Source organism: Delphinus delphis, chromosome 4 (assembly GCF_949987515.2).
Source record: "Delphinus delphis chromosome 4, mDelDel1.2, whole genome shotgun sequence".
In the NCBI taxonomy this organism is placed as follows: domain Eukaryota; kingdom Metazoa; phylum Chordata; class Mammalia; order Artiodactyla; family Delphinidae; genus Delphinus; species Delphinus delphis.
In genome coordinates this window covers 80,203,591-80,226,652 of record NC_082686.1, presented here as the reverse complement: position 1 = coordinate 80,226,652, position 23,062 = coordinate 80,203,591, and the positions used below count along the sequence as shown (strand labels likewise).

Sequence of the window (23,062 nt, the reverse complement as noted above, 5' to 3'; positions counted from 1 at the left end):
CGAACATCGCTGCTTCTTGAAAGGCTTTTCTCATTCTTCTAATTGGATAGGGCCGCTTCCTCATGTCTCCTTGCATGGCCCTTTATTCACTGCTCTCTGAGGCATGTATCTTAAGTTGCCTGGTATTGCAATTATTTGGTTTTATATCATATCTTCCATCTAAATTACGATCCCCTCTCTCACACTGAGTACAAGACCTGTTATACTTTGTGGTCTTAAAAATATTGATCCCATTTATGCTTATCTTTAGTGATTGCCCCATCTCCTCTCTCAAGGGTGCCCTTGACCTAGGATGGTGCTGCAGTCTCCGCACCATTCACTGTCCGACTTTGCAGGATTCTACCTTCATCAAGAGGCCATTCAATCAGCAAATAGACTGAGCAGTCACAATGTAATGCAGGGGTGCTCTGATATGTCTACCCAGATTTTGTTCAGGCTGAAGCAGAGATTCCCACCCTCCACAGCCCTTTCTTTATCATTATTTATGACCCACTGATGTCCCATGGCACCAGAGCTGAGGACTGCTGCTTTCAAGCGTGATGCCTATCTTTTGAACAACTTTAATTAGGGAATTTTCAGAAATGCAAAATTTGTAAACCCCAGAGGAAAGATCTTCTGATGATGGAACTTCAGCCCTGTGTTAGGCACAGGTGGAAGAGAAACTCTTGGGCATGAGAATAGGTCTAGGTTTCCTAAAAATCCATGCTGTATGAGTTATTGTTAGTTTCACCTACTCATGGTTGTTAAGAAAGTAGCAACGGGGACAAATATTAAAGTCATAAAGTCACAGGCATTTTGGCCCATTTAAACTTGAAGTGTGGAGTGGAAATCAGGGCCCACTTTGACCTGGTCTACCTAAGACCATGTGAATGTCTCTAGAATGAAAGCCATTTTTCCTTTGATAAGAGTATAGTCCACACAGAAGTGCTAAAAAAAATCCCCCATTATCTTTTCATTATCTTTTCAGCATAATGTTTGTATGATGGGTGAACCCTCAAAAGGAGAGCTGTTATATACGACGCGGTTTCAACTGCTTAGGCCTGTGTTGCCTTGTTCAGCATCCATTCTAATCCGCACTGAAATGGGAAATGGAGTGTTGGCAGGATGGGGAGGGATGGAGGAGCTCTGGGACCCAGGGGTCTTGTGAGTGGTCCATTCCTGGATGTCTGCACTGTGTGGGGTCCCGCCATTCACTCTGCCACTTGCTCTGACTCAGGTTCGCTCTCCACATCCATTTCCGTTTCTGCCACCATGATGAAGATCAAAGAGGGGTCAGGAGGTAAAGAGAAAGGAAGCAGAGAGAAGGAGGGAGAGAGAGAAAGAAGAGAAAGAAAAATTAGCAAGCAAAGCAGAAACAGTTGCTGCAGGAAATACAGAAATCACTCCACCAGAATCGATTAAGAATGCATAGTGTAGGTACAGCCAGTGTGAAGGACAGCTTGGGATTGTGGAATGCGTACCATTCTGAGAATTTGCACAGTCATAAATCCTGGCTCATGGCAATGATAACATTCTGCCCATGCAGCAAGCTTTGCATTCATCTGGTCCAAACCCTCATTTGGCAGATGGAATCAGAGTACAGCAGGACTTGTTTGGGGTCACCCAGCAAGGTGGACGCAGGGCCAGAACCACAGCCCAGAATTCCCACTTCCTGTTTTGGTGCAAGTCTCTTCACTGCACACACACACTTCTGTCTGTTCCCAACTGCTTTCCCCACAGTCCCTGGGGACTCACAACTTCTCAGTCTTTTTTGTCTTTTTTGCATCTCCCCTAGGACCCAGCACATGCCTGGGACAAAAGTACTCAATAAATACCTACTCAGTGAACAAGCAGAGATGCCGGGTGTGTCTGAGTGGGGAGTCTAATAGTCCTGATTCAGGCTATGCTGGGAGAACCAGGCCATATTAGGGAGGAAAAATTCCTCTTTTCTTTAGTACAAAATGACAGCATACCTTTGTATACTAGCATACGTCACATAAAAGAGCACCAGCAGATACATTAGTGCCTTACTCTATCAATACTTCTGTGACAATAAAAAGTGTGTGTTTCGGGCTTCCCTGGTGGCGCAGTGGTTGAGAGTCTGCCTGCCGATGCAGGGGACATGGGTTCGTGCCCTGGTCTGGGAAGATCCCACGTGCCGTGGAGCAGCTGGGCCCGTGAGTCACAGCCGCTGAGCCTGCGCGTCCGGAGCCTGTGCTCCGCAACGGGAGAGGCCACAACAGTGAGAGGCCCGCGTACCGCAAAAAAAAGAAAAAAAAGTGTGTGTTTCATCAGGGACAAAAAATTATTACCGTTTCCTACTTTCCAAGAGTGTGAATGAGAGAAACCAAACCTCTTCCTACGAAGCGGTTGGGTAGGAGAAAGAAACAAGCTTCTGCAGAGCTTTTACTTATTCCTGGTGCTCCATGGGTGTGATACGTACATTAACTCAGTCCACAGAATAATCAAGAATGCAGGAAACTCAGGCCAAATCAGTCTCCGTCAAGTGTTCATGCATATTTAACTGGTGGGGTCTGGATTTGAATCTAGAAATTCCTGTCTCCAAAGCAACACCCTGTCCTCTCTACCCCTCATCCTCTGCCTCGTCCTTCAGACCGCCTCCTTGCCCTGTTCTGCAAAGTGCTTCACACAGAACTTAGTCACAGCACCACACACGAGCCACGTGTTGCAGGAGGTGGCAGATGTGTCTGTTGGCATTTAGTTCTTCAATGCCTGGGCCTTGTCTTTTCCATCTGAATTCCCTGTGGACCTCTGCACGGGCATCCAGTAAGTGTCTGTGGAGACTTTTTGTCGCAGCCATAAAGTGCACCCATTTCCCACACTGGGCTGACTCCAGCCTCATCATCATATAGAAAAGAAAATTGAAAACAAGCACTTTCTGCTCCAAAATTATGCCTGGGATTTGCCTCAGGGGAGCCCCACCCTGACAGTGTCCCCCTGGGGCAGTGGGAGTGGATCCGCCTGCCTACTGGACCCAAGCCATTTATTAGAAGGGAAGAGGACAACACTCTAAAGTTTATATGAGGTCATGAAATGGGGCTGGGCAGGACCCACCCTAATTCTCAACTCCTCACCTCTCCATTCGAAAATATACTCTCCTTCCCTCCCTCCCTCTTTTCTCTTCCCTTTCTGTCGCCAGGCCTCCTCTCATCACTGTTGCCACAGATAAGTTTTCTAAAATTGTGGTCCTTACACGTCTTGCACTGAAACCACCCGGTCAGGGGCAGAGGGCGTGGTGGCCGGTGATTTGTATTTTTACAAGCTCACTAGGCGATTTATAGGGATGACATTATTTCCGAACCAGTGGGATATATTCTAGAGCTAATCCAAAATCTTTACAGCTGAGGTGAAGGATCTTGTCCCTGGTCACAGCGTGGCTTAGGAGCAGAGCCAAGGCAAGAACTCTGGGTCCCAAGAACCAGTGCAGAACTGGACCCCCTGCTTCACTGTGTTGACCGCACAGCCCTTCCTGCACAGCCCCAGCTCATGAGCTGTCCCAGGAGACAGTGGATATAGCTGATGGCCACGTAAAGGCTGGCAAGGTCACTGGGCTCTGGGCACCAGTGCCAAAATAGTTTCCTGAATTAGCAATCGCCAGAGCTAGTTTCGAACCTGGAAACAAGCTATTCCTTTAGCAAATCTGGCAACCTGCCTGCAGGCAGAGGTAAAATTAGCATTTAGAAAACAAACTGGGACCCACAAGGTCCTTTCGGAATTCTAACATCTTATTGCTGAAAGAAACATTAATAAACTTTCGTCCAACCCCGATGTGCCTGTGGAATTCCTGCCCTAACCCGCTCAGACTGTACCTGCCAGGTTTCCCCCCTTGTGTGGGCTCTGCTCGGACCCCACCAGTGCTGGGGAGCTCATGAGCCTTAGAATCAACCGATTGTGTTTTCTTACTTTTACAGGTGGGAATCTTGTTACTCCACGTCCCATCCTTCAGACACTCGATCTGGAACGTGTCCATCTCCACATTATCCTGGGAAGAAACATGAAGGAGGTATGGGAAGAAGGAGGAACGGTGGTGTCTGTGGTTTTTCCCAGTGAAAGCAGCTCGAACAGCAAAGGTGGCTGCCCTCCCCTGAACTTTCCCAACCGTGGGCCTCCAAGGGCTTGAAGCTAAGGGGAAGACAGATGCTGAATTCGTATCCCCCCGCTCCTACTCTGGAGACAGGCCAGGACTGTGTGCAAGAAGGGGTCCGGGAGGCTGTCTCTGAAGGGAAACCTGGACCCGTGACTCCTTCAGAGCAGCAGCTCTCAAACCTGAGTGAGCGGCAGCAACCTGAGCCCCTGAGGGCTTTTGCACAGGTAGCTGGGCCCTTCTGAATCAGTGGGTCTGGCCTGGGGACCACAGCTTTGCATTTCTAACAAGTGATGTGCTGATGTCATGGGGCCCTCACTTGGATGATCGTTCCCTGAGGGCAGCGGTCCACTAGCTTGGCTCACATCAGACTCACCTGGGCAACTTAACAGAGAACAGTCACTGGGACCCCCCCGCCCCAGAGATTCTGCTTGAATTGATCTCAGGTGGGCTTGGGAGGTGATTTTGTTTCTGTTGTTGTTTTTAAGTTAACCATGGGGTTCCTAGGAGAACGACTGTTTCAGAGAGCAAGCAATGCCTACCTGCCACCTTCAAAATCTCTACTTCTATCCCAGGTCCCCCCCAAAAGCCTGACAAACTTTGTTAATGTTGTTTGTACTGGTTATCGGGCTGCATGGATTTGATTTGCTCTGACTTTTGTGTCACCTTCAGAAATGAGAGTCTGGGACACACACTTTGAATTTTCACAAGACTGGAATCTCTGATGCATTTTGGAGGTTTATGGAGAAGGTAGGAAATACTGTGGTGGGACCAGGACAAGCTCTAGAAGCCCACCTGCCCTGGGAGGCTCTGGAGAACTTCTCTGGCCTGGATGACCTCCCTCCCCCGGCAGGACCCTGTACCTTCAGCACTTTGTGGCCTGTGTCACAGCTGATGAGCACCTGGTCTTTGAAAAAGTACTTGGCTTGCAAGGGCTCGATATTCCCATGGACAGGAGGCTGCAGCTTGGGGCACTCATTCCCTGGTGGGGAACAATGAAAGGAGAAGGTGAGAAAACAAAGAAAAGTCTGGACACGAGAGGCCATTCCTTAGAATGCAAGGCCTGATGAAGGTGGAAAAGCCACACAAAAACCATACCCCCAGGCTATGGGGGCCTGGACCTACCAGGCCCTGAAGAAGGCTTACTTTGGAAACTTGAGCAGGTCGCTTTCCAACATGGACCTCTATTTCCTCATTTGTAAAATGAAGTGGTTGGCCAGATGATTTCATCAAAACTCAGGGTTGGAAAAGATTTTAAATGTCACTGAGTGCAACTCCTGTCTAATGTTCCCTTTCCATCTTCTATAGTAGACCTCAGACATCTATTTGCATTCCTACAGGGACAGGGAGCTGGATACCTCCCAACCTGTATCTTTCATACTAGACTCCTCTGATTAAAGGAACAGAATTTTCATATTCAACTGAAATTTATACCCTTGTAATTTTTACTCAGTGGGCATAGTTTGCTCTTTTGGGTCACGCACGATGACCCCACTCTTTCTTCCCAAGACCATTCTTCAAAGTGTTAGAGAGACTGTGATTATATGCCCCTGAGCCCTCTCTTCAAAAGGCTAAATTGGATAGGATTCCTCCTTCCTGGACAAACTCTCCTTTGTTAATATCCTCTTCCTGCCTCTCCCCACAAGCAGGCACTAAATGTGATGATGCAGGCAAGTCCAGGACAGTCTCTGAACTGGATTAGTCACACACAGCTGTGGTCTTGTCGCTGATGTCTACCCACTTCTTCCTCGAGTTACTGCAGGCCCGTTGGATCAAATACCTCCAGCAGGGTATGGACCAGGACTGAGTGCCTTGAGGTACTGGGGAATGAGGCTTGTGGGCTTTGTCAGTCTGGGGGACACATGGAGGCAGACGGCCATGGTGAAACATTTTGAGCTACAGACTCTCACCCAAATTCCTGCCCCAGACGTGAGGAGGGCTGGCACTGGAGGGGTCCTCCCCACGCCCAGTGAATCACAGCGTGAAGGGGTGAAGTTCAGGAAACAGTTTTTTTTTTTTTTTTTTTAAATCTCCTCATGTGATTCTGAAGTGCAGCCAGTTTTGAAATCTACATCTAGTCCAAACCCACCATCGTTGCTGCCCTTGCGCCCATTTTACAGATGGGAAACTGAGTCAGCAAAGAGAATTTGCCTCGGTCCCAAGCTGCTCACTGGCAGAGTTGGGAGTTCTGCCACATCCCAGGAGGAGCCCCAGGCCTGCTCCCCCTCACCACGTGGCCACTGCCCCATGAGGGCTGAGCATGGGAGCCAAGTGTGACCCAGGAGGGGAGAGGCCGTGTTACCTGTTGCCCTGTACAACAGCCTCCAGCCCCGGTTCTCGCCTGAGTTGTCACTGCGGAACAGGATCTGAACGCTGTGGCTCTGGGTATTGATGGGTTCTGGGGCTTTCTCTCCACAGAAGGGCCCCAGAACTTTTGGACCGGTTTTAATCTGTGAGGGGCAAGACAGAGAAAAAGCAGGGTCACACCTGAGTGGCAGAGGCTGTGGCAGGGATTGTCTCTACACTGCACCCGGGGTTTTCTGGAAGCTTCAATGTGAGCCCATGGTGTTCACTCACATTTTTAGTGGGCATTACCATTCACCAAAGGGCTCCATCTCCACTCTCCCATTTACAATTTACAATGACCCTGGAAGTGGACAAGGCGGGCTGATAATCCTCTGCTCACAGATGAATCTATTATGGCTCAGGAAGGAGAAGAGCCCTGTCCAGGTGCACAGGACAGAAAAGGCCTCCGTTCTCAAAGACCCTGCAGCCTAGTCGGGGCAGACTAATGGATAATAAACAAAATAATTACGGGCTTTGGTAAGCATTATAAAAATAATCAGGATGATGTATAGATATAATATAAATATATGCTATATGTTTATGTAGTAAAATCTATGTAGTTTGTTTGTCTGTTTGTTTGTTTGTTTGCGGTACGCGGGCCTCTCACTGTTGTGGCCTCCCATTGCAGAGCACAGGCTCCGGACGCGCAGGCTCAGCGGCCACGGCTCACGGGCCCAGCTGCTCCGCGGCATGTGGGATCTTCCCGTACCGGGGCACGAGCCCATGTCCCCTGCATCGGCAGGCAGACTCTCAACCACTGCGCCACCAGGGAAGCCCATCTATGTAGTTTGTATAATTCATCATTAATATAATAGATAATAACTTTAAATAGGAAGTCAGGGAAGGCCTCTTTGAGGAGGTGACATTGGATTTGAAACATGTAGGATGAGAAGGAGCTTCTCATTGGAAGAGGAGGGAAGAATACTTTTCAGGCAGTGAAAACAACTTATATGAAGGTTGAGGCCAAAGGTGGGAAAGAGCCTGGCAAGTATCAAGAACAGGAAGGATTTGCATTTCTCTAACGATTAGTGATGTTGAGCATCCTTTCATGTGTTTGTTGGCAATCTGTACAGACAATAAATGCTGGAGAGGTTGTGGAGAAAAGGGAACCCTCCTGCACTGTTTGTGGGAATGTAAATTGATACAGCCACTATGGAGTACAGTATGGAGGTTCCTTAAAAAACTAAAAATAGAACTACCATACGACCCAGCAATCCCACTACTGGGCATATACCCAGAGAAAACCATAATTCAAAAAGAGTCATGTACCACAATGTTCACTGCAGCTCTATTTACAATAGCCAGGACATGGAAGCAACCTAAATGCCCATTGACAGACGAATGGATAAAGAAGATGTGGCACATATATACAATGGAATATTACTCAGCCATAAAAGAAACGAAATTGAGTTATTTGTAGTGAGGCGGATGGACCTAGAGTCTGTCATACAAAGGGGAGTAAGTCAGAAAGAGAAAAATAAATACCGTATGCTAACACATATATACGGAATCTTAAAAAAAAAATGGTTCTGAAGAACCTAGGGGCAGGACAGGAATAAAGACGCAGAGTAGAGAATGGACTTGAGGCCACGGGGAGAGGGAAGGGTAAGCTGGGACGAAGTGAGAGAGTGGCATGGACATATATACACTACCAAATGTAAAACCGATAGCTAGTGGGAAGCAGCCACATAGCACAGGGAGATCAGCTCGGTGCTTTGTGACCACCTAGAGGGGTGGAATAGGGAGGGTGGGAGGGAGACGCAAGAGGGAGAAGGTATGGGGATATATGTATACATATAGCTGATTCACTTTGTTATAGAGCAGAAACTAACACACCATTGTAAAGCAATTATACCCCAATAAAGATGTTAAAAAAAATTAAAAATAAATAAATAAATAAAAGAATGGGAAAGAAGCCAGTGGGGCTGGAACAGAGGGAATGCCCTGGCTTGAGGTTGGAAAGGCAGACAAGGGCCATATTGTGCTGAGGAATTTATGTTTACTCCAAATACAATCTTGATGTAACCTGGCTTTCATAGAGTTTACCATGGATTCTATGAGAGAGCAGACCGTGTAGAGCAAGAGTGGAAGCCAGCAAACCCGCCAGGTAGCTTTGCAGTTGACCGGAAGAGAGCAGGGTTTACACTCAGATGTAGGCATCGGGGATGGAGAGACGGGAAGACGCACTCTGGGCTGGTCCGGATTTCCCAGCTCCCAGGCCCGGTCCTGCCTATGCCTTTAACTCTTTCTCCTTCTACCTCTGAGGACCAGCACTCTTTAACCCTCATTTGATGAATTCTATAATCCTGGGTACATCTTCATCTTGTCAGCCTTACTGTGGCAAGGGGGCAAAGTGAAGCCCCAAGAGGTTACGTGCCTGGATAAGGCTCATAGCATAGCTCCCAGGATGTGCTGTCTGGTAGACAGAGTTCTAAGACGGTCCCCATGACCTTCACCCTGGTGTTACTTCATGATGATGTTATGTTACCTGGCAGAAGGGATTTTGCAGGTGGGCAAAGGGCTAGTTTGGGAACAGGGCAGATCCCTAGACTGGATCCAATTAAGCTGGTAGATGTTATTTTAAATAATTATTTTTAGGAAGAAACCTGCTTGGCCCCCTCTCCTGGAAGAAGGGAGGGCCAAGAATGTCAATTTTCCCAATTCATCCAAGATTTTCCAGCATTCCCAGGGCTTATGCCCACTGTCTTCTTACCTTGATGTAGTCATAGGGGCAGGACACCTCAGGATGGTCCTCAATGTCGAAAATGTCCTCAAACTGCAGGGTGATCATGAAACCCTCCTCCAGCTCAATGGTGTAGACGCATTCGGAGCTCTTAGGGTAAGGGCTGGGGAAGTCGGGGCTGGTGATCACGCCAGTCCTCTGCGTGAAGAGGTTGTCACTGCACTCCACTGTGGGAAACATACCGGAGCAAAGTGGCACACCACACCCATGGCCACAGCAACCCCTTTCTTATTGGCTACTGTACAATTTTCCCAGTGGTCCTGAGACGCAAGTGGGGAAGGAATCATTATCCCCATTTTACAGATGGAGAAGCTGCAGTTTAGTGAGGGGAAGTGATTTAACCAAGGTCGCACACCCAGCAATTTGCAGAGTCAATACTCAAAGGCAGTGAGTGTGATAAACTTTCTTGGCAAATTCTCTGGTCTTTGTCGGGGGCTGGAGGGGTCTGAGATGGAGTGGTCTGGTAGAAAGTCTGGTCTTCTTTTGTCCTGCTCTCCCCTCAGCCCAGGACTCCCTGGGGTCTCTGCTCAAAGCCTTCCTGGATCCCTCATATAACACAGGGCCTTCACATGTACCTTCACTCTCTGGCCCTGGTCTTGCTTTTGTTTCTCTTCATGCTACTGACCACTGCTTGCCAGTATGAAATATATTTGTCAGTGGATCTTCCTGTCTCCACTAGACTGTAAGTTCCCTGAGCTCAGGGATTCTGCTGTGTTCCTCACCACAGCTGCAACCCAGCACCCAGGGTCCTGGATCCTGGCCATGGCTGAGCCCTGCCAAGGCCCTGTTGTTTGCCACTGAACCATTGTCCTTGGGCTGACCCATCCTGGCTCTGGCATGACAATTCTTCCTAAGCCTTTGTTTATCCTGCTTATTTGTAAACGAGAAAACTGCCGCCAGAAAGGGGGCGTGACTAACCTGAAGTCCCACAGCTATGAGCTGCAGAACAAGGTTTAGAGTAGCTTCTGAATCCCGAAGCTTTCCTTTTCTACACCAACCACTTTCATGGGGAGAATATTGCCCCTAAGGGGACCAAAATTGGTTCTTTGGGAGGGGGAGTCGTTACTCTTTTTATGCATAATACACAGATAGACATACAGTGCATAAGCATATATACGGTATGTCTGTGGTATTAAAATTTCATGGGTGAGGCAATTAGGAAGAGAATGTTTAAAAACGCTCCTGGGGGCAGAAGTGAAAATGAAAAACAGGATTGGGAAACATTGCTCATTCTTAGCCCCTCTGTACTCAGCACATAGTAGATACTCAATAAATACTTACTGAATGAAAACCATGGAAAATACAACCCTGTTCAAGAAAACTCCTGTTATGTGCCTGCTTTGTACTGATGGGTCCTATAGGGTTGTATTTGGAAGTAAGTAGAAGTTTTTGAAGGAGAAAGGAAAAAAAATTCTTGTTTCCAGCCTTTCCCTTCTCCAATGATCCCTCACTCAGCTTCCAAGTGATCTTTCTAAAACGCAGATCCTTACCCTGAAGTCATACTAATCTACTGGCAATTCCCCAAACATTCCAAATTCTGTCATGCTTCTGTATGTTTGCAGAAGCTGTTCTCTCTGCCTGGAGTGCCCTCCCTCCTTTCCTTGTTATTTCTCCTTCATCAAGGGCACCATCTCTGAGAAGTGCTTGCTCACTGCTCTGTGCAGACTCAGGTCTGATGGTACCATGTCCACACTTCTTTTACAGCACTTACTACATTTTACCATTTTCCTATGTGGCTATTACCTGCTAGCCAGGAGGTCTTCATGGAAAGTGGCCGAGTCCTCCTATTTCTCCACCCCTGCCTCAGCCTGGAGACTGTGGCAGAGAAGGCGCACTGATGAGAGGTGAAAGCAAAGGGAGCTAGAAGGAATGGGACGTTTTCTTGCCACCTCTGTCTTTGCCTCTCTCTTCCCTCTTCTCTCCCTTGCACTGAGGTTCTCTCTATCAACAGAGGAACTTGAGGGGCCATGAAAGAGCAGGAAAAAAGGACCTAGTGGGTGAAGCCTAGTTTATGGTTCAGGACTGGGAAACCTGGGTTTTCCCTTGACTTGGCCAGTTACTTACAGTAGAAGAGGAAATAGGGACTAAGGAGCAGAAATTCCTGCTGCCCAGGAAGAAAGATGGACTAGAGGCTAGGGCTTCTGAAATGCGGTCCTCTGAGAACCTGAACCCGACTTCCAGGCTGGTGGGCATTTCAGCATCTTTATCCCTGTGGTATCTGAGGCACAGCTCGCTGATTTCATTTTAAATCATCCCTACTGCACATCTGTCCTTCCTCTGAGCCTCCCCTAATCTTATCGGAAAATATGGCGCGTAATGGTGATGCACAGAATCATCGCTGGGCCCCACCTCGGCAGGTCCTGTTGTCTGTGTGGAGGATGTAGCCGAAGCGGCAGGAGCAGTAGTAGCCGCCGATGTAGTTATGGCAGTAGTGGTCACAGGACAGCTCCTCGTCTTCCCGCTCCATGCACTCGTCCACATCTGCGGGGCAGGTAGAGCCTCTCAGTCAACCAGTTCATGTGTGATGGTGAAGACAACAGCCAACATCTACAGAGCACTCAGTATGGGCCACTCACTGTGTTGGGAGGTTCCTGCATCCCTCATTTAAGCCTCACCGAAGGCCCATAAGTAGCCACTATCTCCATTTACAAATGAAGAGACTTACCCAAGATCACAGAGAGCCTGGTTGAAACCCAGGCAACCTGACTCCTGGTGGTGCCACTGTTCTCTAACAGTTGTGATAATAGTAAGCAGGACCATTATGATCCCCTTTCTATAGATGATGAAGCTGAGACTTAGAGCCATTAAAGAACTTACTCCGAGTCACACCAAGAGTTAAGTGGTGGAGTCAGCATTCAAATCAAGGTGGGCTGGCTCTAGAATCCGGGCTCTTAACCTCTCCTCCATGCTGCTTCCCTCTTTCTAAGTCCCTATGGGGGTCAAGCCCTATCCTAGGCGTTGGAAATACAAGGATAAAAAGATGTATGTTCTCAACCCAGTTTAAAAATTGGAACATATATTCCTTCCCAAAAGATACAGGAATGGCCATGAAGCACATGAAAAGATGCTCAGCATCACTAGGCACCAGGGAAATGCAAATTAAAACCATAATGAAGTACCACTACATACCCCACGGAATGGTTAAACATTTTTTAATTGATAACATCAAATGTTGGTGAGGATAAGGAGCAGCCAGAACTCTCATACGTTGGTGGAGAGATACAAAATGGTGCAAACACTTTGGAAAAAGTTTGACAATTTCTTATGGAACTAAACATACACCTACCCTATGACTCAGCAATTCTGCTCCTAGATCTATACCCTGCAGAAGTGAAAACATGTTTGCAAAATGGCTTGTACAAAAAGGTTCATAGAAATTTTATTGAGAGCCCAAATATGGATAGAACCCAGGTGTCCAACAATAGGAGAATGGATAAATAGATTGCAGTATATTCATACAATGGAAAATTACTCTGCTAGGAAAAGAAACAATTACTGATGCATTGCAACAACATGAATGAATGTCAAAAACTTTATGCTGAGTAAAAAAATCCTCACCTCACAAAATATATTCTGTATGTGTTCCTTTATATGTAGTTTTGGAAGTGGCAAAGCTAATCTATGGTAGGAAAAAAATCAGGACAGTTGTGGCCTCTAAAGGAGGTGGGAGTGGGTTGCAATTGGGAAGGAGCACAAGGGAACTTTTTGGGTTAGTGATAAAGCTCAACATCTTTTTAGGAGTTTGTGTTAGACACAAATATAAATTTTTGAAAATTTAAATGTACTTAAGATTTGTGCATTTCATTGAATGTAAATTTTACATTAAAAGGAAAAAATGTGAATAGATTAGATAAACAATATACATGCTAAAGTATTTAGGAAGAAGAGTACTGATGTCTGCAATTTATTTTGAAATGCATCAAAAAAGATGAATTAATGGATAGAGGATAGATAGATGGATAGATAAATGATAGAGCAAATGCAGGAAGACATTACTGGTAGAATCTATGTGGTGAGTATAAGGTGTTCACTTTAAAGAAGAGAGCACAAGGCACTTCTAATCTTGATAGAGAAAGGGAGACCCGGGGATGAGCCACCCACTTCTCTAACTTACCCACAGCCATGTAGTGGGCCTCAAAGCCTGTGAATCGCTCCTCGTTGGAGAAATCTGAACGGAAAGTGATAGACATGAAGGAGCCAGGGGAGAGGACCACTTCCTGGCCAGGGGTCTGTTCTGTGTCTGTGGTCTCCCTGCCACAGAAGGTTGCCAGCACCTGCTCCTCAGTTTCTACCTTTAGGGTCAAAGAGAAAGGGAACAAGATGAGCACCTTCCCAAATTAGCTCTTCTCTGCTGGTCTCCAGGAGAAAGGACGGAGGGGCTGCCCACAAGTAGACCAGGCAGCCGGGGAAAGCCAGAGAAAGGGGTTTAGGGATTCTGGGATTTGAGGAAAGACACATTATAGGTTAAGTCAATGTGGCCGTCCAGCCACTGTTTCACTCGTTTTGTTTAGGTCCATCAAAAGTAGCTTGGCATTTGTCATTCCTGTTGACAACAAAATGGCTTATTTGTTAAAAATAGCTCAATGTTAAAATAAATAAATTTTAACATTGGATAATAGAATAAATAAGAGCTAGATAATCTCACAGATTCTATACGCAACAGGAACTTACATTTCCAGGAAAAGAAAGTTTATACACAATATAAGTCATTCATTGAACATTCAGTGTGTGCCTGCCACAGAGCAAAGCGTGGGGTGGGGATGATGGGAGATGAGTAAGACACACAACTGTCACGGGGAGGCAGTGTTCAGGGGGAGAAAAACAGAGACAGAGCTATCATACAGTGTGACGAGTGTCTCATTGAGGATGCACTCAGAAGGAGGTGAAGGATCCCCGTTAGAATGTATGCTGCAAGAGAGTGAGACTTTAATTAATTAATTACTTGATTACTTAATTAATTACTTATTGATATATCTGAGTTTTATTTATAAAATGATACAATATCTGTATCAGAAGTGGAAGTTTTAAAAAAATTGCATATGCTTTTCATTATTTTTATTGAAGTATAGTTGCTTAATAATGTGTTATTTTCAGGTGTACAACAAAGTGATTCAGTTATACATATGTATGCATCTATTCTTTTTCAGATTCTTTTCTTCATAGATGTATCTTCAGTGCATGGTGCAGGACCTAGAACATAGCAGTTACCCAATAAATATTTGTCATTAAGAACTAAAAGTGCAAGACATATTCTGAGAACAATGAGATGCCAGGGAGTCTGTGGGGATTGTAGGAGGAGATATATTTGGAGGAATAAGTTGAAACTAGATTACAGTTGACCTTGAATGACATAATAACAAGTGACTCAATTCTGTGAGTAAAGGGAAGACGTAATCAGAACTGTATTTAATAGGTAGTCTTAATAATACAGAAACTACTGGAGTCACCCAGAAATAGGTGCATTTGTGTTAAGACTCAGATGCAAATATTGCCTATTTGCTAAAGAATTCCTACTTTGCAAGAGTCTGAGGCCCTGGGTAAATTCAGAGAGCCAAGGAGAGATTCTAAACTGATTGCCTAAAGCAGAATTTATGTGTTTGGTTTGGGAAGCACAGCGTTGTAGCTGGTTGGTATATTTATTTGACTACCAATACTTGGCCTACCTACCACTCTATCATTTACACCTACCGCCATCCTTTTAAAGTAGTGTTTCTGTTTGCAACCTCTAGATTGGTATTTTAACCAAGATGCATGAGAAAAATCTCTGACCAAGAATGATTTCTGCTGCCTTTCAAAGTCATTAAAGAAAGTTCTCAAAGGCTGCCTATCTCTAGTAGCTTCTAATGAATTCATTGTTTTGTTCATTAGTTTAGTATGTCAGAAGTATCTTAACATTTGACACTTCTGTTTTGAAACTAATGATTTATTTATTTAAAATAAGTGGGAGTTTTAAAGAAAAACAATTTGCCCTGGCAACAAAACACAAGGACAATTAATCACTAACTTTGGGAACTGAAGTGTAAACAGAAAATGAGATCATAGCTTTGCTATTTTTTCCTCTTCTCTGCAGATACTAGCCCAACTCACACCAGCCTTATTGCTACAGAATGTGCCTATCTGCACACAGCTGAAATGTCACTTCCTTGAACATCACAGCTGTTTTGCTGTTTTGCTGATCTGAGTTTTCCAGGTAGCTGAAGTTTTTACCTAGCTATGACTAAAAAAATTTTTTCCGGGGTAGCAGGGTATAATGCTTTTTAAAGAGCTTTATTCAAATCCCTGCTTTCTCAGGTAAAACATGCTAATCCTTCTTGGTGATCCAGGGACATTGTTATGAACATCAACTATCTTAGGGATATTGAGTTATGTAATGTTGCTTGCCCTGCTTTGAAGGTCCCCAGACTATTATGCCTTTGCAATTCTTATGTCTTCTTTATGTAATGTTTTTTTCACTGTTTTAAAATCAGTTTATTAGCTGAAATATGTTGTAAAATAGAAACCAGTTAAGCTGCTATCATTAGAACTTAATAAAAATAAGACAAAATAGATTTAGAGTGAAGGCCTGGGAGAAGGCTTCTTCTATGAGTAACTGCATGAGCTGGAATGCACTATCTTGGTGACCTCTGCTTTGGAGTGTATGGACCTGGCATTTAGAGGTCCTGAGTATTCCTGAGGACCATACTCAGAGGTCCTGAGTATTCCTGACTCCACCATAAACTGTTATGTGGCTGACTCCTGTAGTTATCCACCTGGTAAACTAGGGGTTTCAGCTTGCTGAGCTCTACACTCTCTTCCAGTCCTGACATACTAGTATTCTAACAAGTCATCATATCCATACATTAAATAAACCAACTAGAGGATGGTGAGCAGGAATTTCAGCACACAGATTGCTTCCTGCTGAAGTACTTGATGAACTTGAACTTGTTTGTGGTCTATACCCATGTGATACAGAATCAATTACTAATGAAGAGTCATGCCTTGAGCATTAACACTTCCAGGCACAGCAGCCTCCTTCCTAATTCGGTATTCCCAAGGTCTCTGGGGTTCCATAGTACCTGTAGCATGGACACTTTCAAGTGAAATCAGCCAGAGATAATTTGGATTAGGGAGAGACCTAATGAAAGTCCGTGATAAACAACCTCCCTCCTTGTAACTTCCAGGCTTAAAGACCGTTTATGATGGCAGGTAAACGATCATCACCTGCAGGGCCTCACTATTCCAGAGGACAGGTAAGCAGGCCCCAGCTGAGACCCATGGGGAAATCTGAGCCAGATATACCTTTAGAAGCAGGGAAGAAAAGGCCCAGGGCCCTGGGAATTCAGCCTGCAGCTCCGAATAGAGTCCTGGAATATCAGAGCGTGGAAGGAGGGACCCTTAAGAGCTGTTTCGATCCCCATCCTTCTAGAGGAAACTGAGGTCCAGAGAGGGGCAGTGACTTGTTCAAGAGTAGAGAGATAATCATGATTCCCTGATACTTGTTTTGTTTTTGGAACTGTTTTGACCCTGGAGAAAGGAACCCACCAACCCAGAGAGTGCAAAGCAAAAGACACAGGCACTCTGCCAAACAACTTTTCTGGCTCAAGGGCCTCTTGAAACTTTATCTTGGGTGCATGGACTGTCTCCCAGAGAGGATGTGGCTCAGTGACAGCTCTGGCCATAACCTAAATAGAGGGGGTCACTGGCCCTACTTAATATCTTCAGCCCTTGCTATGATTGTAAAAATCTACAAAAACCATTGACTTCTGAGTACAGATGGAGGATTGAGCTCTGGCTTCTGTTCAGACTACCCCATTTCTAGGGTCATCGTATTAACATGATGGAGGGAAATACCTTATCAAATGAAAACACAAAATTCGTAATATTAGAGAACCATCTGGCTGGGGATCACAGACTCTTCATTTTTCTACTTCTTATGGGCAGCCATGTCCTTTCAGACTATTGTGATTTAGGGCACCAACACATGGATGCATGTCCTCAATTTGCTTTCTTTCAACTCAACTCAGCAAATATTTATATAGCAAGTTCTGTCTGCATTATAATGTGAAGGATGTCAAAAATTACTTATTTGTTGCACGTGCTTAATAAGGAAGTCCCCTGCCTCTGGGAATGTAAAATTTAGTAGGAGAATAAGTACTCAAATGTGTATGTGTTAGGGAATCACCAGACTGTAGTTATTGCAATGAAAGCTAGGAAGCCCCTGGGCTTATAAGATGGGAAAATATTGCCTCCAGCTGAGAGGAGTCAGAGAACACTTAAGAAGAAGAGACTGTTCTTGGATCTGGGGACTGAAAGGTGAGTAGAATTTAGGCAGATAGAAATAGTAGGTGGAGGGTTTGGGGGGCAGAGGGGAGGACATCCAGGCAGAGGGAATAGCGAAGTCCCAGGGGCATTAGGAGTCTCAACTGCCCCTCCCTTCCCACCACCACCTAGGAAAGGGGTTCTGTTGATGTAGGAAAGGGGTTCTATTGAGGACAGGGAACAGGGGAGAGAGATCTAAGGAAAAGAAGCCAGAGCCTGTTTTCTATGAATTTTCTACCTTAGTAGAAACAGCACAAACCTCCTAGGCAAAGCTAAGGCAGAGCAGCAGAAAACTTGGTCAAATTTCTGTGGGAGGACAGCTATGGCTGCTTTCCACATGTCCATAAGGTTATCTCACCAGAGCTTAACAAATACACTGACAGCCACCAAATGAGAAACTTGAAGCCCAGATGATTTAAATGAATCAAGCAAGGTCATGATCTAGTGAGTGGTGGCTTCAGGTTCACAATGCAGCATCCTGATTCTCTAGTCAATAATGCTCATGCTCCTTTAAGACAGGAGGCAAACAAAAAATGCTGTCCTCTACTATATGATATCACTTATATATGGAATCTAAATAATAATATGAACTAGTGAATATAACAGAAAAGAAACAGACTCACAGATACAGAGAACAAACTAGTGGTTACCAGTGGGGGAGGGGGCAACAAAGGAGTAGGGGATTAAGAGGTACAAACTATTATGTATAAATAAATAAGCTACAAGGATATATGTACAGCACAGGGAATATAGCCGATATTTTACAATAACTATAAATGGATTTTAACCTTTAAAGATTGTGAATCACTGTGTTGTACACCTGTAACTTATATGATATTGTACATCAACTATACCTCAATTTAAAAAAAAAGGCCGTCCTATAAGCCCAAATGCCCGAGAGCTTTGCTAGTCCATGTTCCCAAGCTTCATCCTGGAGCCCCACTGACATCTTCTCTGGGCCCTTGAAGAGCTTTTCAGATTTAATTTAGGCATTCAGGGAGTGTGCTGAATTGTCCCGCTGTCAATTTAGTTAACCTCGGAACCATGTTCCCCAGAATCTCCTTCTCTCTCTAGTTCCAGGTTACTGTTGGCCAAAACAGGAACTTGTGTGGGTTTGGAAGGCAATAGTCCTTACTCTCTGGAGGTTGTTTTATGATCAGATACAGAGATGGACAGATGTAGATGTGCCAATAGGTTCTAATTGTCTTCACTCTCCTCCTCTCTGCATACAGCTCTTCTTTCCTGCTTCTGGCTCTGACGACTAAGAGTGGCCCAGGCCCACCAGAGGCTTGCAGGTGTCCCCACAGGCGTAGTAGGCTGCTCAGAGCCAACAGCTTCTCATAGACTTCTCTCCATGAGCTCCCTCTTCATGACCCAACTTTGGCTTCTTCAATAGGCTTGAATTCTCAGCTTTCTCTGAAGATACCAATATTTCCACCCATGCCAGGGCTTCACGAAAATGGATAAGTGAACTGTCTGTGGTCCTCCAACTCTCTGTCTAGGAGAAGCTGGGATCTTTACTTTCCTAGCCTCTCCTATAATTACATGAGTTCTAATGCCCATAAATAGCTTTTATCTCATAATAGTCACAGAGGCTCTGCTTTTCTGACTGAACTCTGACTGATACAGCCCGGAGCCACAGAAATGACCTCAGGCAAATCCAGCAAAAGGACCATCCTGCCAAGTCTAGCCTAAACTTCTGACCACAGAATCAAGAGCAAATAAAATGGATATTGTTTTGGCTACTAAATTTTGGAGTGGTTTGTTGCACAGCAATAGACATGTTATAGGGAGTAAGGAAGTAATCTGGGATAAAGAGAGACACTGACCTTTGTGAACTGAAATTTTGAGAATTACAGTCTCATGCCGTCTTAGGGCCTTGAAATTTACCTCATTTAACCTCTTATTTTTCTACCACACCCTTGAAAAATTCACACCACCTTTTCACGATCAGTTGCAGAGATGAAAAACTCACGACCTTCCAAGATAGATGAGGCCATTTTGGATTATCTTTGGCTTAGAAAGTTCTTCCCTGGCCCCATAACTGGGAATATAATTGAGGGGAAGATATTCCAATTGTGGAAAAAACTTATGAACAATGATGTTTCTAGCAGTTATATATAATAATAGAAAACTGGAAACAATGTAAATACCCAATTCTAGGGGAACTGTTGCATTAGCATTAGCTTAGTTAAGCAGCTATTAATTATTGCATTAATGGAGAATTTTCAGTGATCTGGAAACATTCTTAGTAGGTTATACTAAGTGAAAAAGCAGGACAAATTGTATATTCAATGTAATTATAACTATGTTGAAAGTATACATTGAAAATAAAAAGTGGAAGGAATTAGAGCAAACAACAATGGCTAGTGAAATGATAGGTAATTTTTCTTTTTCCTGTTTTTCTATTTTAAAAGTATTTTAAAAAGAAATTTGGGCCCACAGCTACTTCCCTCTAGCTTCTACCCAATGGCATAAAATCAGTTGGTTCAGGTCAACCAACAAAGGGAGCACACAGGTGGGGCAGCTGAACCAGCCTGGAAGTTCAGGGCTGGTTTCCAGTCTCTCCATCTCTTATAACCACCTGAGTATTCCCTTCCTCATGGTCATGTATGGAGACCCCCTCATCACTATTTCACTTCCTTCTCTCATTTTTTTCTAGCCCTTGGGTCCCAACAAAGCTGAAAAAGAGGTGAAAATTTTTGCTTTAATTCCACACAAACAATACGGTGAAAAATAAAATTCTGAGAAAACGATCAAGAAACTCGGAACAACTAAAATTCACATATTGCAGGGAGGGTCTTATGTCAGGGAACAGTTTTTGTGATTGTCAAGTCCAAGAGGGACCCAGAGGATGGGGTGTAAGTGGAGGTATGAGGGGAGATAGAAGAGATCCTTGGTGTGAAATTCCTGAAGACTTTAGGGGAAAGAAGAGGAGAGGGAGAGAGGGGGCATGGAGGATTGAACATTTAAGAATGTTTGTGATAAGAACATCTCTGCTCTTTTTTGGTTCTCAAGAGAGTGAGTCAAATTGTGAATTGCTTTCAATTGTGTAAGTTTTCTGTTTTTTTTGGATGTAACCCCTTACTGAGACTGGATCATGTGGGACCTCATCTTTATATAAGTTGCACATGAGTCTTCACCAATTAGTATATGTTAGGAAAATTATTTAAATTCTCTATGTTTTAGGTTACATTGTATTCCCTAAAAGATATGTTCAAGTCCTAACTCTTGGACTTGATTTTATATGGAAATAGTTCTTTGCTTATGAAATTATGTTAAGATGACATCATACTGGATTAGGGTGGACCCTAACCCAATGACTGGTGTCCTTATAAGAAATGGGAAACTTGGACACAGAGACATACACAGAGAGAAGTGTGAAGACAGAGGCAGAGATTGGAGATATGCGGCCGTAGACAGGAATGCTAAGGACTGGCAAACAACCACCAGGCAGCTAGAAGAGGCAAGGAAGGATCCTTCCCTAGAGTCTTCAGAGGAAGCACGGCCCCACCAACACCTTGATTTCAGACTTCTGGCCTCCAGAACTGTGACAGAAGAAGCTGCTGTTATAAACCACCAGGTTAATGGCAATCTGTTATGGCAGCCCTAGGAATTGAATACACTCTGTATATAGGCTTTTCTCATTTGTAAAATAGTGAAAATAATAGTATTTATAAATCATAGGACTTTGTGAATATGACATGAGTTAATATATGTAAAATATTCAGAAAGTTACCTGAAATATAGTCAGCACTCAGTAAATCAGTGAGAAAAACAGGACCCCTGAGATTCAGCCAACTGAGGTGACACCTTTCTGGACTCCCAGCTAAGTGGGGCATGGGTAATTTCACATATTCAAAGAAGAATTAAGAGACTGAAACCGTCCCTAGATATTCTCTTGTTTCCTGGTTCCACTCTTTCATTCCTAATCTCACTGGGGTCATCAGCACAGACATCTCTTTTTATGAGTCCCCCCAGATCCCAGGCTGATGGGGCAGGCAGGGAACCCAGGGAGACCTTGCAACCTGGCCTCCTCATTTGGCAGGTGGCATCTTAGGTCCCTTTGGCTCTCTGAACTCTACAAGCCTCCTATCAGTCCTGGGAGGTGGGTGACATGGAAAAGATATTATCCTAATTTTATAAGAGAGGACCAGAGTAATTTAAGGGATCTCTGAAAGCTTCCATCCACAAGAGAATAATAGCAAGTCCAGGAATCCCTTTACTTTCCTGTGTGTCAAAGGATTTCTCTAGGTGTGTGAATTTAGGCCAATGATTCAGTGACAGCCCTGGGCCCAGGACCCCTGACTCACAAGTGAGTGCTCTGTGCTCCTGTGGTCACCTTCACTGCAAGTCTGTCACCCTCCAGGGACTGGGCCAGGGGTTAACAGCTCAAACTGCTACTTTATCCAGGTGCCCAAACTGCAGTTGAATATCATGAGAAGGAGCAAAGTAAAGGTACCAGATGCCAGACAAGAACCTGGGTCTAGAAAAAAAAAGGAGACGTGTGTGTGTGTGTGTGTGTGTGTGTGTGTGTGTGTATGTATGTGTGTATTGCATTTCAGAAGCTCTTGAAAGCCATGTAAGTAAAAATAGCACAGCTGGTGGGGTTAAGACTCAAGTTGGCCACATTTGTGAGGGGCTGCAGGTTGTTGCTTCAGTCCTAGATCAAGTCGTTTGGCCATAAAATAATAATGATGATAATAATAATAATAACAATAATAATAATAATTGTAGTAGTAGTGGTAGTAATAATTCCCACCCCCCCCATGTGGAATTTCCAGTTGACAAGGTGTTTTCACCTTCTTTATTTGTTTCTGACGGCTGTCTCGTAATGATTGCACTTCAGGTAGACATTGTGATTCCCCGACCAGAGAGGTGACATGAATTTCCAAGGTCACATAGCCTAGGAGCAGCTGACCTGAGATAAAAATCCAGATGTTCTGACTTCCAGCCTTGTTCAGTAACTGGAATTACAAGACCATAGAAGGTCTGAGATAGAAAGGACATTAAAGGCTACCTATCATCTTCCTCTCTTAGATGGGGAAACTGAGGCTCAGAGAAGTGAAGTAACTGGTTGAAAGTCACATGGCCAGATAATGGCAGAGCTACCATCAGGGCCCAGATATACTGATAGTTCCAGCAAAGTGTTCTTAGACATTTGTTAGTCGGAGTGAAAACCTACTAACAGAGCTGGGTAAGCCCCTAGGAAGGTTATGTATCGTGTACATGCAAATGCTAGACGCCATTAACAGTGTGAGGACCTGAGACCCAGCTGGCAGGTGTTGGAGTCCCCGAATCCCTCTGCTACCAGGAGGATTGCCCAGTCGCTAGGAGGGCTCTGGGCAGAAAAGGAGACGGTCTCTAGGCAGCAGAGCACGGGGAGAAGAAAGAGCTGGTTGGGGAGGGGTGGCCGCGAGCTTGGGAAGCAAGCATCCCGCAGGTGGGAAACTGGAGGCGCCTGGCATCTCAGTGCGGCAGGGCTGGGGGGGCGTGGGTGGGAGCGTCTGGGAATCATGGCTGGGAAGGGGGGCCAGGAAGGGCTTTACTCTCATTGGCCCGTGAATGGCTTAAACTCCCCATTCACCCCT

At 44.9% G+C, this 23,062-nt stretch overlaps 1 protein-coding gene across 4 annotated transcripts in view; it reads right to left on the bottom strand.

Moving 5' to 3' along the window:
* MASP1 (MBL associated serine protease 1) overlaps positions 1-23,062 on the bottom strand; it is a 73,639-nt gene that overhangs the window by 34,973 nt on the left and 15,604 nt on the right. For 3 of the 4 annotated variants that reach the window (XM_060010961.1, XM_060010963.1, XM_060010962.1), the window contains exons 3-8: positions 13,288-13,465; positions 11,523-11,654; positions 9,144-9,340; positions 6,387-6,534; positions 4,948-5,066; positions 3,904-3,982 (exon numbers count right to left, since the gene is read on the bottom strand). In XM_060010961.1, the coding sequence (XP_059866944.1) occupies positions 3,904-3,982; positions 4,948-5,066; positions 6,387-6,534; positions 9,144-9,340; positions 11,523-11,654; positions 13,288-13,465 (853 nt within the window). Of the gene's footprint in view, positions 1-516; positions 1,244-3,903; positions 3,983-4,947; positions 5,067-6,386; positions 6,535-9,143; positions 9,341-11,522; positions 11,655-13,287; positions 13,466-23,062 lie in introns of those variants that run through there. The other variant, XM_060010964.1, reaches the window with a different exon arrangement.